At 33.6% G+C, this 17,349-nt stretch overlaps 1 protein-coding gene and 1 long non-coding RNA gene across 2 annotated transcripts in view; one reads left to right on the top strand and one right to left on the bottom strand.

Moving 5' to 3' along the window:
- Positions 1 to 14,465: 14,465 nt before the first annotated feature.
- LOC136348846 (uncharacterized) lies at positions 14,466 to 16,275 on the bottom strand. The gene is made up of 3 exons (XR_010733731.1): positions 16,117 to 16,275; positions 15,966 to 16,049; positions 14,466 to 14,896 (listed from the first exon to the last, which is right to left on the bottom strand). It is a non-coding gene; the product is annotated as an uncharacterized lncRNA (long non-coding RNA).
- Positions 16,276 to 16,573: 298 nt separating this feature from the next.
- LOC136348793 (limbic system-associated membrane protein-like) overlaps positions 16,574 to 17,349 on the top strand; it is a 136,745-nt gene continuing 135,969 nt past the window's right edge. The window contains exon 1 of the mRNA XM_066299932.1: positions 16,574 to 16,771. Coding sequence (XP_066156029.1) covers positions 16,714 to 16,771 — 58 coding nt within the window. The 5' untranslated portion in view covers positions 16,574 to 16,713. The remainder of the gene's footprint in view (positions 16,772 to 17,349) is intronic.

The following is a 17,349-nucleotide window of genomic DNA, read 5'->3' as shown; positions in this document are numbered from 1 at the left end:
GACAAAAGTATCTCAAGAATGCGTTGGGACTCACATATTCATTTTATTTTACGCAAGTGTTTGCTTGAAAGCATTTCAGAAAAGCGTTTTCAATTCAGATTATATATTTTTTTATTTTATTCATTCACCAGGTAGTGTTCCATAATCCACATATTATATATTGAGACAATAATACATAAATTAAATTGTTACAAATCAGGGGTAAAATAGGAATTTGTAATAACATGTATAGTTGCTAGGTAAATTATTGATAAATTACTAAAGTAATATTCACTATTTATTTAACCAACTTTCATTGTACTATCACTAATTAAATAAATCACTGAACATAGAACACAATTTTCCGGTAATGTTTATTAATTGGTTTTATATATACAATGTATATGAATAAAATGGATGCTTTTTATCTACAGATGCCTATGTAGCCTTAAAACATATTTATTTGTAAATATATTGTTTAGTGTCATTTTTAGTTTTAAAGTGACACCGTGCCCTTCATCTCTTCTCTTCCCTTTTTCAAAACCGTTTTTGATAATCGGCAATCTGCTGGAAAATCGATAAAATTCTGATGAAATGTCTGATTCTCTATAATTAATTTGTACTATCAACAAATCAAAATTGCTAATCCTGTGTTATAGCAAAAGTTACAGTAATTTACATTATCAATTGAAAAATGGTCCCCATATAAAAAAATTTTAAAAGTGGAAATTTAATTTTAGTTTTTTCCTTAGAAACCTTGATCATGCATTTTTTTATTAACATTAATATAAAAAGCTAATGGCACTACTTATGTGGGTTCGCCTGATGATAGATAATTCAGACTGACATGCGCACTTTTCCCTTAAAGATAAGTTAAGGTAAGTCTTAAATTTTCCTATACAATAGTGGTTATTTACTTAACAAGTGCGGAAAGTCATGCTTTGCCGCTCGTTGTGTGAATCTAAGCAAATATTAAGTGTGCATATTTAAAGTTTTAAGAAACCTTTGAGTAAAAATAAAAATGAGAATTTGTAGCTTGCAGGTCTGTTAGCTTTAAACATATATAAAAATTGGTTGGGAGAAATGGTTTAATATTATACAAATAACGATGAAAATTCTTTTCTGACTTTATAATTTGTAATAGCTCTTTTTAGCAAAGCAGCAGTTTTTTTTCGGCTTGCTAAATTTCTTGCATTAGAATTCGATGACCTCTTTTATGCAAGATGGGCAAGAGAAGAAAATTTTAAACTTGAGGATGGGTAAAATCGATAAAAATGCTGGTTTTACCTAAGTATCAACTCTGTGGTGAATTTGTGAGAAAATTCTTGTCGTTTTATACACCTATTCGCGAAGAAATCGCATTCTTTTAAATTGAATGTGTGCCACTCCCATTGGGTGTTGGCTGATTCCTTGAGAATTTACTTAGGAAGAATTTCGATTATCACACACCTATTTATTTTATGCAAAAGTGACGTAAGTAATATCTGTAACTCTGTTCTTCACGAAATTTGGAGTCGTGATTTAGTTTACTCCTTTTTTCATAGGTATGTTGTACAAGGAGTTCCTGAAATCACTGTACAACGCTTCAAAAAAAAATTCCTTAACCAAAAATAAGATGTTTTAAGTAAGCTTACCTATATCATATGTTACTTTGTTTTGCCGTTATAGGCCGTCAAAGTTCTCAAATTAATGAAGTTTCTTTAGAAATAATTACTTGGCGCTTTTATCGATTTTTGCCAACTTTGGAACTACGAGTTGCCACATAAATTGGCATATTTGGATGTAAGCGGTAACTTTTTTTAATAAGCCAAAATATTAAAAACGGCGTGAGATTTGTAAGTGAAAGATTGTATTTTGTTACCCCCTATATGACTGATTTTAATTTTTTCTCTGCCACTAGCTGACTTTATTTTGAAATTTTTTTAATTTGTAAAATTCTTTCAGACGTACAATTCCTCTACAAAAAAATGATTAACGATACCTTGTAATTCATCATTGTTGCGAAAATAATGTCAAAGAGTCCGGCACGATGACCGAAATAGAGAATAATTTTTTGAAAAGAATTCATTTACGTATTTAAGAAAACGATCAACATTTTGAACATTTGTTACAAGAACTACACTAAATTGGTAGCTAGTGAGAATTAAAACTTTTCTAATGTTTGCGCTGCGACACAATGCCTCAGACAATGATTAGTTGCAAGATATTGTTTTTTTTTTCTAGAAAAACTCAATGTTTGAAGAAAATTTTACAAAACAAAAAAAGTGTCCAAATGAAGTCCGCTGGTGTTAAAGAAAAATTAAGTCAGTCGTGCAGGGGTAACGAGAATATAAACTTTTACTTACAAACAACGCACCATTTGCAATATTTTCGCGCATTCAAAAAATATTTTGCTTACGTCAAAGCACGCCAATTTATGTGATAAGTCTTAGTTCCAAAATTAGTGAAAATTGATAAAAACATTTAGCAATTATTTCGAAAAAACCATATTGATTTGAAAATTTTGACGTCTTGTAATGGCAAAATGAAGCAACATTTGATATACCTATATTCTACCACACTGGCATTCTAGACAAAGTTACCTAAGCTTGTCTAGAATGCTTTATTTTTGATTAAGGAATTGTCAGTCAAATGTTGTACAGTCATTTCAGGCATACCCTGTATTTTAACTTGAAATTTTGAGAGAATTATTCAAAAGAAGCGAAAATTCTAGTGAAAAAAACTGTGATGGCTGCATTATCCTTATCTGAGGCAGGTGATGGCAACATGGGACACTGCACGCCCAAAAATCAAGGCCGCTTTCCTGCACATTTAAAGCATTTTCCACTACATTTACAGGCACGGAAGTTTCAGTGCAGTTAACTGACTAGAAAATAATTTTTAGGATGTTTTTATTTTTTACTTTTATATAATGAATAATGTTGAAAATTTCAATATATATGCCGTAATATTAGTGGAAGTTTCAGCATTACTTTTCAGCCAAAAATCATCTTGGAACACCCACAAAATCGAAAATAAGTCAGCTTCCTGCCTAACCGAATCTACATATTTTGGTCCAAAATACGCCCGAAGATACGTTATATTGAAGTAGATTTGCATGATTCAATTCCATCTATAAAGGGACAATGTAAACGAATATTATCGATCGATAAAAACCACAATTTGAATTTGTTTTTTTTTTGCGACTTATAGACTGTACGTACAACAGTTCGAAAGTCCTAATGTCAGCTATATACAGTATATTGGGGGTGCAATTCGTTAGAATAATCGTATTCCCTCTAATAGAACTCGACCTTTCGTGTAAGGTCCAGGACTCACTCTTACGATCTACGGGCAATTTCTGCGCCTCGCGTCCGTTCACTTTTCAATCCGAGTCCAGTCGCTCGCAAAATTATTTTTCCATAGCGCTCAATACCTGTTGCCGGTCGATAAATTTCCCTTTAGTTGCTACGTTTGCACATTTCGGCTCATTACCTCCGTTGCCGACAATGTTATTGACAATTGAGCATTTGCATAAATAGATGTGTTGATGGCCAATGATCGGCCACGGCAACTGCTGATTGTGCTAATGTAGCAAAGTGCAATAATCTATCCTTTGTGACAACATGATTCTTTAAAACCTTTTCCTGGAAAGAACTGCCGTGGCGTGGCATGAGGATGGAACACACTGTATTGCTCTCCACTTTTGCGAGGAGACAAATATAACATTCCGCCATTATAACGTCCCTGAAAGTAATAAAAACCGGAAGTATGAAATAACGCCTCATAATTTTATTATCACGACATTTATAACCAAGAACGGTTCTTTTTGTTATTAAATGGCCGGTCGTTATATTAAATTATCCCTCCGACATTATCCAGATACACAAAAATGGTTACAAACAACGAAACAATGCGAAAAGGCTTTCAATCTATCTGGCGTCATTTACAGAGAAACCTTTTAGAGAATAAAAATCAATCTTTCATTTCATTTCCGGAGCGTGAGTCATTTATTAGTTCATAAAACTATCTGGACATTAGAGTTTTTAGGGATTTTGGGTTTTATTGCCTAGGCCATTAAGGGTCACCAAAAGCATATTTAGGACCAAAATGTGAATTTTCGCCAATTTTATCATCAAGCTATTTTCCACGCAAGCGAACAATTGACCAACACCTGGACTCTGCTTCAATGTTTCTGGCTTGGTATTAACATTGACAGATAAAGTTGACAGCACATTAATAATTTGGCCCTTACGAGACTAAAACAAGAAAATATCGGCCATTGAGATTAAATTAATTGTATCAAATTTATATCAAATCGTGGTTAATGGCCCTTAAGGTTTGTTTCCTCACGTCCTGAAGGACAAATGAGCCAATTTTGGGATGGTCAATATTAAGTCACGACGTTACGTGGATTTGATATAAATCACTAGCCCAGACAGGAGATTTAAGTATAACAACCCAAGATATTGTCGAGAGGATAGCCTAAACCGGGCGGATAAAAAGAGATACAGTATGAAAGATGAAAGAAGCTCTTTATTTTGATTATAGGACGTTAAAGTGTAACAACATTGTCGCAGGTTTGTCGTTTTATGTTCTTTTCTCCTTTGAATGATCGTCGTTTTATAAGGGTTTATCAAGTTTCCCTCACCTGGTTCACTTCGAAATTGGGGAACGAATAAGCTGATTATAAACATTATTCGACCGCGTCTATCTCGATGGAGCTCCTTTGTTGCAACTTCAGTCTGAAGCTATTTCAGTTATCTTTGATGGGAAAGATATTCGTGCTTTGAGGGTTTCCCAAGACAAGTTAATAAATTGAGATATTCGACAATAGTCGCAAAATAGACTTTACTAAGTACTAGAGATTAGTGAGTTTGATGAGGTTATGTATTTTCCGTGCAAAGGATGTGTATATGTAAATACCCCAAAGTTTCTCAAGTTAGCAGTATTTTGATTAAAGGAGCAATATTCCGGATAATATGGGGATATTCGTAACATAACCACGGCCATAAAGTTCCAATAATGTTATCGAACTATTTTCAATACACACATGGGTGATTCGAATTTCATTCTAATACTCCATGCAATTGAAATTGGAATAATTTTAAAACGCGCTAATTGCTATAATATAATTATGGGTATTGAACACTCCGTGTTGTAGGTAAATGTTTGTCGTCCCAACGAATTTTGATCAATTGATTTTAACCAATATTTAGACCCCTTGTAAAAAACAGAAACAGATTGATTGTGTGACGATCCACCAATGTTACAACCACCAGGGTGGAAGAGTCACATTTACTACTGGATGGGAAGAACTTTTGACAATTTCCAAAGAATATATGATCTTTTTTTTTGTGTACAAGAAAAAAACCTCCATCGGTACTCGGCCTGCTGGTCGGGCGACCAGCAGGCCAGTTATGTGGGATTCACCCCTGATGGGGGTGCGTATCCACTAAAAACTTCCCCTCTTCACCGCTGGTTCCCCCTGGTACCACCGCTAGGCATTACTTCAAAGAGGAGAAGAGTAGTTGTCTTCGTCAAGAAGAAAACTACCCGCTGCTGCGATCTAATTTAACCCGAATTAACCTAAACAGTTTCAAGCTGAAAGGTTGACGTAACACCAATTAATAATTTCAACGTGAATAATATTTTCGTAAACATTTTGATTACGCAAGTTGTAGGTTTACTGGACTAAAGTGAAAGGGGCAAGTAACGGATCATATAGAAAAATATCAAGAAAGCAAAGATTAAAACTTTTAATATTTATATGATATCGACTTTTTTTCTTTTTTTTAAGGAAACTGTGGATCCAATTTTAGTTCCGAGTATACCTCTGTATTTTTTATTGAATTACCTGTCATCTGATACACAGTATATGAAATTGAAACTGCTATACCCTAAACTTTTCTAATATGTTCTTTTTTTTTGTTCATTGAAGGTTTATTTAAATTTTCCTTTGTATGTTTCAGGAAAGAGGGCCAAGAATGATGGATTATTATAATAAATTCTTGCCATAAAATATTTAATTACAAAATAATAGTTTTTATAAGGTTTTGATAGTCAAACTGAAACTCATACATCCAGAATTCTTAGTTGATAAATATTTTTTGATTCGATTGTGTAGGGTTAAATTTACCTTATTACTATTCAGTAAAGGTTTGACCAAGATGCAAGTGAAATAATTATAATATTTATTATAATGAGACGTCAGAGGGGCCAAACAACTCTAGGAGAGAGAGAGTTGGCGACTCATCACCATAAATTTGAAAAATCCTATCGAGAAATCGGAAAAATTATTAATAGATTTTATACCCCAGAAAAAACCGTTATGACACCTTATAATCAGGATCATCGGTTAAAAAACAAAGTGAGAAAATAAAAAAAAATGTTTGAACGCGTATGATAAACGTTGGAGTCTACGCAAAGTTGTACAAAATCCTAAATTATCGGCCCTTAATTTAGCAAAAGTGATAGAAAATGAATGAAAGAAGAAAGGTAGTCCCCAAACAATAAGAAAGTTATTGCATAAGGATAACTTTCATGGCAGAGTAGCACGGAAGAAGCCATACATAAGGAAGACAAACAAAATCAAACATTTTCAATTTGCCAAAGATCACAAAGGCAAAGTTGTTTCATTTTGTAGGAAGGTCATATTCGTGGACGAAACCAAATTGAATATTTTTGGTTCTGTTGGAGTAACTAGAGTATGGAGAAAACCCAACGAAGCACTAAAATCTAAGAATTTTCGAGTACCTGTAAAACATGGTGGCGGCTCCGTGATGGCGTGGGGGTGCATGTCCGTTAACGGTTTCGGTAATTTGTATTTCATTGATGAAATTATGAACCAAGATGTTTCTCTTGACATTTTAAAACAAAAACTTTAGCAAAATGCCGAGAAATTAAGTCTAAAGGATGGTTTTATTTTTTACCAAGATAACGATCCTAAGCTTAAGGCGACTAAAATTAAGACCTGGTTGTTACATAACTACCCTAAAGTTATGGAAACACCTCCACAAAGTCCCGACCTCGGTGTGATTGAACATTTATGGTACCATTTAAAAGTCGGAGTTAGAAATCAACAAATTTATGACATTGATCAATTAAAATTTGCCCTTCAGGAAGAAAAGTTATGTCTGGATATTGCTGAAAATTAGTTGAATCTATGCCACGCCCTTCACATAATGTAATTACTAATACGCGACTGTCTACCAAATACTGATTCCATTTGTTGTAATTTTTTATTTGTTTTATATTAGTGTACGAGTTTGAGTTTGCCTTCTAAGAATGAAGATATTTAAGTTTTTTTCATAAAACGTCTTCTCAAGTGTTTTTGTTCTTAATAGCGTTTCCTTTCTAGGTTTTTCTTCCTGAAACATACAATGAAAAGATCAAATAAACCTTCAATGAAAAAAAAGAAGAGCATATTAGAAAAATTTAGGGTGTAAGCATTTCAGTTTGATGTACTTCACTGCAATGAGCACCTTTCCGTTTCAAAATTAAAAATTGGTAGGGAAAGCTGGATAGGGGTGAAAAATTAGAAAAACGAAAATAATGCATTAAATTACTTTTTTTATAAAATCATACGTCTTTAAGCATTTTTGTTAAATATAATCTATGAAAGTTTTTACAAGCGCATTATAGATATCTTAAGGTTGTAGGGTATATTATTGACGCCACCTTGAAGTTTAAATATAGAAACGCACACCCAATAATTATCTTTTTTAAAGCTAGTAGTGGGAGAAAACATGTTATTAAGCTTCAAAAGCATTTAATATCACTGCGTGATATTTGACTTTAGTTGTGAGTCAGTGATGTAGAGTCGTTGTGTATCTTTCCCGTGAGATTCCAATGAAATTATGATTTCCCTCAAGATCGGGACAAGCGACAATGGGTCAATAAATAGAAAAGTCAAGAAAGTCGACATTTCTAAAATTTGTCTATTTCAAATTTTACTGAATGCAACTATTAACCGATTGCAATGAAACTTTCGAAATAAACATGTTTTTGAGCTGGATCGAAGAGTTCGTTGGGTGTTGAAATTGGTGTCGGTAAAAACATTACGAAAGTTTCTCAGATTTCAATAAAAGCTAAACAAATCCAGAGTATATTATTATATTCACGATATACACATATAACATATAGATATTACATAAGGTATTTTATTCAAAGAGAATGCGAATTAGTAAACCGACAGGATAGTTACATATTCCCAAACCTTTTTATTTCTGAGGTTAAATGAAGTTTCTTATTCCTTGGAGAAATGTGTTCAAGACACCCAATTCCTTGTAATAAATAATGGATTTTTATCAGTGCCCGATAGATGAGAGCTGATTTCGGAGTCTAAGGATAAGTTTTTATGATAGGATCAATGTCGACAAATGCATTTTGATATTACTGTTTCGAACCTGCGCGGTGTTGGTCAAAAGATAATTTTTTAAATTAAATGTTTTTGTTAAACATTCTTGTTTTGTCTTAAGACATCTTCAAAGCTCTTCATTACAGAGAACTTGTGCAAACTGAAATATGTAAAAAATGGAAATTGTTAGTCAAATCTATATAGCGGGTATGTCATTAATTATTACAATATTGTCTATCCATTTCTGAGTGAAGCGAAAAGTTCCAAACATAAAACATTTGTCATAGAAAATAAATCTTTTATTCAATTAATATTGTGGAACATTAAACTTATTTTGCAAACAAATAACTCTCTTCTAGAAGGTTCACCATTTAATATTTTGAAATATTAAAGCCACTTGATGATTGCAAAAGAACACGACTCTTGAAAGCCCTTTAACTATTGGATTTTCTGCTTAACTGAACTGAAATAACTCAACCACAGCGCTACGTTAATAAATTAATTCCACTGAAAACCATGCACCTGAAACAAAATCAAAGATTAAATCTATTTAGTTTTTACAACCTAACAAACATAGTGAGTAAATATTTATGGTAAAATGATCAACGTGGATTATTTATTACCAAATTATGCCACATCTATGAATTCAAGTCTCTTTTTATTATAATTTGAGTTTGAAATATCCGAGCTGATTATGTTATAAAATGGAGATACTGATAGGTTTTCGAGCTTTATTTTTATGAAGTAACAATGGAATTGAAGCCGTACATAATATTACTATATTGTAATATAAAATAATATAGTACCCCTATATAAAATAAAATGGCAACATTTTGAGTTAAATCATAAATATACTGAATGACATGGAAAACAAAGAAGTCAGCAATGATGAATTTATTAAAATAATCATTGGCATATATCTATTTATATGAATACCAAAAATAATCAGTTTTCAGCCCAATTGACGTATTCTTTTTATGTTATTAGGATTTTTAGATAATTTGGTCATGCAATAATAGGCCTTACAAAAGACACATAACAGTAATAATACACTGGAAATCTGTCATTGAATCGTTATACATATAGTGTTCTGCTAAGGAGTTTTCTGATTCACTCAATATGCCTAGAGCCAGAAAATAAGCAAATTTTATAAAAACCGAATAATAAATTTACGACAAACTGAGGATTGAATCCTTTAAAGAAATTATTACTAGGATGATTAAAACTTTAAATATAGAAATGAATTGTTTTCGGACATAGTTCTATCAAAGCCGAATACAGAAAGAGAAATACAGGGAGTCGTCCAGAAACCACAGACCGTCAAGATTGTCGCATTTGACTTGTAGTTATACGGAAGCGATAGACTTTGACAAAGGCGCTTGCAGAATATTGATTTACGGAATAAGAGATATATTCTGAAATAGGAGCATTTATTGGTGTATCAAATTTTGGAACAATTAAACTGTACTCATATCGCGCTACTGTGGAACAGGATACGGTGGTTCTCATCAATTAACTTAAATACTGTTTTAGGTAAGCATTATGCCGAAGAAAGTCACATAGCTTTCAAAATGTATTCATATATCAAAAAACATAATCATAATCACACAGATCACAACAAAGTTGCACTCACTTATACAATGATGGGGGGCGAGAGTTTTATAACAAATTAGAAAATCTTCAATTCCATTGTAGTCGGTATTCGAATAAAGCTCTACGCGCGCACTTTTCCTCGTTTTTAAAAGATGCTTCCTTTTCGCGTGATGAAACTTGACAAGGATTTTCCTTGCGAAAAAGTGGCAGACCTGAGACGAAAATGCAACGAATAAAACACGTATCGACTTAAATCTGGTAATTTAATTTATAATTATTTATAATATTTCAGTTATTTTTATTTTTACTGTATAAATAAAATATAAAGTAACAAACTTAAGTTAAGGTATTACTTTACATTATAAGCATTAACAGTGACACTTTAGAGCTTGTGTTCTAGGTCTAGAGTAGCTTCAATATACGTTTTTTGTAGAAAGAAACTTGTGTGAGTTCAAAATTTTCAGTTTTTATTTGAATTGTACTTTTTGTGTAATATTATTTTTTTCAAATTTAAGACCTTCTAATTCTTAATTTTCGCGATGTACCGAACTAACCAACAATTTAATTTGAATTATCTAGAATTACATTAGGTAACTACTATGTAACTTGTCGTCAAATTAGGCAAAACGAATACCTTAATATTAATGACAAACTGTTGAAAATTTTAGCAAATGTTAATACGAAATTTGAGCTTTTTTCTATAACAGTCGTGATATCTCAGAGATCTGTAAACATCTATCTTTATACGCAATAATGCAGTGATCCAAGATATTTAAAATTTCCTCCGTTTGCAACAAAATAATACATATTTTTATTTAGCCTTATGTTCTGAAAACGAAAAGTAAAACATTCAGTCATGTTATGACAAAAATATTGAAGCTATCAAACAGATTTCCCGAAGCGGACGACTTGGAAACTCTTAAGCTGCCTCCCAGGGTATCTGGAAACATTTTTCAATCGGTACACTAGACAAAAGTTTTATGTCTGATTGATGTACAGAAAGGTGGATGTTCCTATGTTTCAACAAAATATCTATTTTGCACACAAAATACGCAGGGTCTCATGAACAAAAATGTGGCAATGTTAAATAACTTTTTTTTTTGTTAATCGGAGCCCCCCAATATTTTCCGCAATACCTATAAAGCGTGTTCCTCGAAATTTTTTGCCATTATGGAGTATAAAATATTTGATTGATCATAAGGCAGCATTTGAGAATTAAACTTCGCATCAAAACAGTCAAAACGGCAAATTATATGTTCACTTTGCAAAGTTTATATTTCGAAACTTTTTGAACGGCTGCTCATGAACAACAGGTTTCCGAAAGGCAGTTTTTTTTAAGACAACGTGCACCATCGAACCCTATAGTTTTTCAAGTCAAAAAGTTAGGCTCCGCGAAACAAAGCAGTGTACAGGATATCGCAGAAAAAGCACAAGCCTAGTCTATCGCTTTTTTTGGTACATCCTGTATATACATTTCGAATACGATATATCCAAACCTTCGGATAAAGCCCCAGTATTTTGTTGTAAAAAATAAATGTGTCAAAAAAGGAAAACAAGAGAGTTAAAACAGGAGCGTTTATACCGGGACATCCTGTGCAATATACACCAGATGCTGAAAGGTTGATTACATAAATTACCGTTTTCAAGCAAAAACCAACAAAAACGGTCCCAGGTTAGTATTTACGTTAACGCCGAAATTATTATTTGCTTTCTCTCCCAAAGACATGGATAAAAACGGTCCGTTCTATTCAAACTTTACACAATAATATCTATTTATTCTTCGTTGACAGCTCTATTAATCTTGTTAAAGTGTTAGGTCAATATTGAGTTTAGTTTACAAGCAAAACCCTTCAGAAACGATGTTTCAACCGGCGAGATTAGTTGACTATAAATAGAAGTATTTGAGTTTTGAAAGACTCGCAAGTTACCGAAATTAAGCGCTTAATTTGAAGGGCCCAGGATAGATTGGTTTTATTAGTGCGAAAACTGAACTCGATAACTGCAAAGCGAAATTATTTGAGTTTCTGGGCCCTGTGAAGTGGAAAAGTTCAGGTTTTGCCTTAATTGCCGAACCATATATTTGGGATTATATTTCCGCATTATGTTGTTTTTGCGAATGAAAAGGTCAAAAGCATTCGGGAATAATTCAAGTTAGATGGAGCTTGCAGTTTCCTGAATAAAACTTCCATTTTATTATCAAAATATTGCGATCATAAATATCTAATACAGATTATCATCATAAACTCTTACAGGTATCTGCACAAAACGGTTTTGTAAAGGTTTAGCGTTCCCCGTTGTAGGTCACTGAATGAAAAAACGAAAATGAAAAAATAAGAATTTAGGAGCTTTTTATAGCCACCTATGAAACCTTAACTAGCCTGACTTTTCAATGTTTATACATAGGTGCATTCCACGCATTTCAAAAAAGTCATCATACTAAAAAAATCATGGGCCCGAACGGTATTTATCATTTTTTATTTACGTTATACCGGGCGGCTCAGATACTGCACAGCTCCGCGCTCTGGTCCTCCATTAATTAACATCCGTCATGAAGCCGGCGCGAAATGGCTTCCTTTGCACATTCAGTATCGTGCATGTATTTGCCTAAATTAGCACTCAAAGTAGTTCACAATTATTCGACTTTTCACTAGTATTCTTCGACTTTCAACTGTCAAATCATCCAGTTCGTCAAAGGACCATTCTTCTAGTTTGTTATCAAGTGTTTTTCCTGCATCAATAACTTTAAAACCACTTTAATAAACTTGTAAAAAATTATTTTTTTCATAATTGTAAAACAAATATTTTTTTCAAATACCCAGACCTATTTTTGCAAAATGATGTGAATATTCAGATGCTCACTCACCCACTTAATCAACACGAAAACAATGCCTTTGACTACAGAACAATTATTTGCAAAACCCATCAGACAATGTATCCACTAATTCACTTATTACTGTAATTGTTTACCCCGGTTTCACCATTTGTCTCTGGCAAATCTAATTTAACCAAACTTGCTGCTTAATGCTCTAGCAGCTGGCCCTGGAAACTGGGCAACTAGACAAGAACAAACTAATGTAAAATAATTGTTTAGAGTTTTAGAGATCACAAATAACCTAAACATATTACTGAATTTAATCGAGAACCTTACAATAGATTTCTTCCGATTTTCCATTACGAGACTTAAAAACTTCCTTCTGTAAAGTAACTTCACATTAAGTATTTGAGCTACCATTGCAAATCCTTAATAAGTAAATGTAAATTATAAAACTTAGTTCAATCGGAAATTTGAACATTTCTTCCAATTCAAATATTCGAGGAGCGAAACAATGTGTTTAGAATGATGGTTTTGATGAATTATTACAGCTCTTTCTCATCCTTGGCTGGAAAAATGCGTAATTTTTTAAGAGAAATTACATCTTTTACCAAATTTCTAGATGTTCCAGTTATTAATAATAATAGTGATTAATCAAAGATTAGATTACAAAACATTCGGGAAGTTTACGTATTTTATAAAATTCAATTATTTTCTCATGTTGAAAGAATTTGAGGAGATTTAAATAGCGCTTTAAGTTGTCCTACAATTATTTCATCGTATCTTTCGATAACAATCAATATGTGTTTATGACAATCACTATTTTATGGCACGTTCGGGGTTATTCCTAAGAAAGGTAAAGGGAAAAATGGACAATTTGCATCAAACGTATGAAGGATATTTTAATGAATGGACAATAGGTATCGAAAATCCGGGACATGCCCGCACGCAATTTAAAATTGTCAAAACATGTGCAAATTTCGCGAAACCAAATATGCCGCCGGTTTCCATGAATTTTTGTTAAATATTTAAGTGCCTAAAGTCACATAACCGATGGAAAAAAATTAACGCGACATAACTTGGTGGCGTTCCAGAACTTGAATTGCGTTTTAAAAACTGGAAATTGTGTTAAAATACTGTAGATAAAGTATGACAACCTAACAGCGAAAGGAGTTTTTGAAAATTGAGAAGAGCAATTAAAAACTAGAGGAAAATGCGTTACGAAGCCGACAAAATGGAAACGGGGAAGACATACGTGCGCCGAAATTGGAACAAAGGAAGGAACTGTTACGCCGAAAAAGGCGGAAACAACAGCATTATATACTACCATTTCTTTCTCGGCATTCTATAATTTAATTACAATAATTAACATACTACTCTGGTTATATGAATATTCTTTAAACGTTCTTGGCTTATCGTCGTGTAATCGCTTTTTAATGTTTGTTCAACTAACTTAAAATGTATGCAAATGGATACTTCGAGCTGGTTAGAACGAGAATTTTAATAGAGAACAGAGACTATATGTGGAGTTCGAGAGGCAATCGTAAAACATAATATTTACTTGAATTGCTAATAAAGATTAAGGGAATGGTAGTTTCATTATGCATCCATATCCGAGGCTACATTAAGTACTTTAGTTGCGCAAGTTTGAGATTCAGTGTGGATTTAAGCACCAGATCGATCTGTTTCGAAATAAAATAAAAACAATGAAATTTACTTTGTATTGCTAAATATTAGGTTTCATCGTTTATATTCCTATTATAGTTGGGGCGTTTTTTGTTAGGGTTTCCGTGGAGATATTTAGTTTTAATAGGTAATGCAGCGAAACCATTTCCAGTTTATCTTAATATAAATCATTTGAAGAATGCTCAACCATTTCACGTTTGACAAAATAACGTGCGATACAATACGAACGGCATGACAATTTATAGGGCCTATTAGAAATGGGCGATAATAATAGATTAGAGTTCCCACAATGGACCGTTAACAATTGTGTGTATGGCACTTATCCAACTCCTTTCATTTGGTGCTTTGTCCAATGTTTCGAATTTGTCGCACATAGTTTCCAATGGGAAATAAGGAACAGCTCGAACGGTAGGAAAAGTTTATTCACGTGACTTTTTCGCTCCGGTGCAGTTGCAAGATATCCGATTTATAGAGCAATTTTTTCCCATCTGAAATGGGTTATATCGGATTAGCCTTTTAGATAAATAGATTCAAAGTTATTTATGTTTTCACGCGGAAAGTAAACTGGAAGATCTTAGCGTCCCAATAAAGCGGAAATTTCATTGATAATAGTTATTTTCCCGTGAGGTAAATAAGATCTTGTTATCGAGTATCGGTGGAAAAATAAACGGAAAAATTGGCTTTTTATGCAATGTGGAAAATACTTTTATTATGCCCTTCGGAAACGTTAAAGCTACGGAATGAATTTTTTTTTTTGGGTAATGGATATTTACGGTGGTTTCAAAACGTGCGAAAATGGGCAAAGAAGATAAAAGTAAGCCGGCGAGAATGAGATTCATCTCTAGTAAATTTGCGTAACTCATTTTTGTTGTTTGTTAAAAATCTAATTAATTGTTTATTAAGTGATTTAAATAAAGTTGAGACGTGACTTCTGACTTGTTCTCATCCTTCTTTCTCGCCGCTTCATCGTCGCTTTTATTTTATTTTTTTCACGAATTAGGTCATTGGATAGGCAAGACTGAGCGGAAATCAATTAGTTGCGACGCGAAGAAATCTATTTTTTCGAAAAGATAAATTTTTTTGCAGCTGTGAGTTTTAATCTCAAAAATTTTATTTTATTATAAAACGGAATATATACGCGCAATTTTCGCCCCCCAAAATCACGTCGAACCGCATTGGTAGCCAATCGTTGACGATGGAAGAGGAAACGGTAGTCTGTCTCCCTTGCACTTATCAATCGCCTAATTGCCTCTTGCTTGCACCCACTAAAACTTCATGCACGTAGGAGCCAAAAAGGTACTATAGGTTCGTAATAAGCCATTTATCTTTTATTAAAAACATTCTACCGCTCTACCAAACATCCTGCATAGAGGATTCTCTCCGAATTATGTTTCCATATCCCACGGCACTTAGCGCACAAACATACGAAATTTCACTATTTTCGAACTACTATTTCCGAGCTTATTGCGAATTATATTAAGAGCAGGTTAGCACCCTGGAGCAGTATAAAGAGTGCCTCCTATCTCCTATAGGTTCTAACCACATTTCAGAACTTACCATTATTAGAACACCATTATCGCATTTTTGTCACGTTCCTCGTGCTCGAACTTTGGTGTTAGAGCTGCGCTTTTTTGGTCGGTTCTGTGGTAAAAATATTCAGGATAAATTAAGCCAAAAAGGGTAATATGCGATCCAATGAATTCATTACCCCAAACAAGCCCGAAGTGAAGAAGTTCGTACAAATTCTGGAATGCGGCGCCAAGATGTATTTACCCCAAAAAAAGAAAATCGCCACTTCATCTGACTCTTGGCACACTCTTGCAAACTACTGTCCTATTTCGGCTGTTAAGTCCCGAAGGGCTGTTTGGAGAACTGCGCAAAATAAATCGCCATAAAATATGTAATTCACATAAGCCTGGAAAGTTATAAATTCCGGACATATTTCCCACATAAAGCTTTCGGCGTGATATACAACGTATTAGGAAAAAACTGCAATGGCATATGATACATTGCAGCAGCAGCAGGCGGTTTCAACAAAATTGCCCTTCTAAATATTATCGATAGGAATTCTTGATTATATGCTATTACCAATAATCGAATTAGCGAAGGACGCAGGCGCGTTTTCCAGAAACGGGGCATCCGGGCTTCGCAGAATCCGGACCGCGTGGATCTTCTTTCGGCCCGTTGGGAAAATCGTGGAAAGTATCCCGCGATCTGTTTACCGTTCCGTGCGGTCGTCTTTCGGAAAGTTATGTGAATTCAATTCAAAATTTGTGTTTTAGTGTGGGGATTCGGTGCAGCAGTGATGACGAAATTAAACGATTTCGTCGCGACTGTGATGCTGTGTGTGTGTTATTTACTTGGTAAGTTTTAAAACTTTCTTTTCCACCGCATATCTATTTACTTATATGTTCGGCAAAAACTTCGGTGTTATTCAGAAAATTTCGGGCAGCACGCGAACTTCTAAATTATCAACGCAATACAAATGCCGCTCTTTAATGAGAACATCCAAAGTTTATTTATATAATTTCCTTCATATCAAAGAAACTTTTAAAAGAGAACCTAATTAAATCCATTTCCGTTGGTGTGAAAATGAAATAGAATAAAGAATCAAGACAACTCCGACGGAATTTATTTGAATTCACAGCCGGCTTTTTCCTTTGCGAATTTAATTTTGAATGTGAATCAAAAAGAACTTCTTTGCTGGAAGTTCTCTTTGATTTGTCATTTTACTGGAGGTACTTAAAATTCCGTAAGCAAAACTGCGGATAAAAAATTAGATAATCAGTGGATTAGTTTCATGTTTGGAACCTCGAATGGAGTGGCTCTATTCTTGCGGTTCTCTTAAAAACTCATAATCTCGCGAAAAGCGTATCACTTAAATTGATAATTGAAAACACTTAAGATTCATCTCTTGTAGAGCGCGATTTAGACTGTTTGA

The sequence above is a fragment of the Euwallacea fornicatus genome, chromosome 2, assembly GCF_040115645.1.
Source record: "Euwallacea fornicatus isolate EFF26 chromosome 2, ASM4011564v1, whole genome shotgun sequence".
Classification (NCBI taxonomy): Eukaryota; Metazoa; Arthropoda; class Insecta; order Coleoptera; family Curculionidae; genus Euwallacea; species Euwallacea fornicatus.
This window is presented reverse-complemented; position numbering and strand designations above follow the sequence as displayed.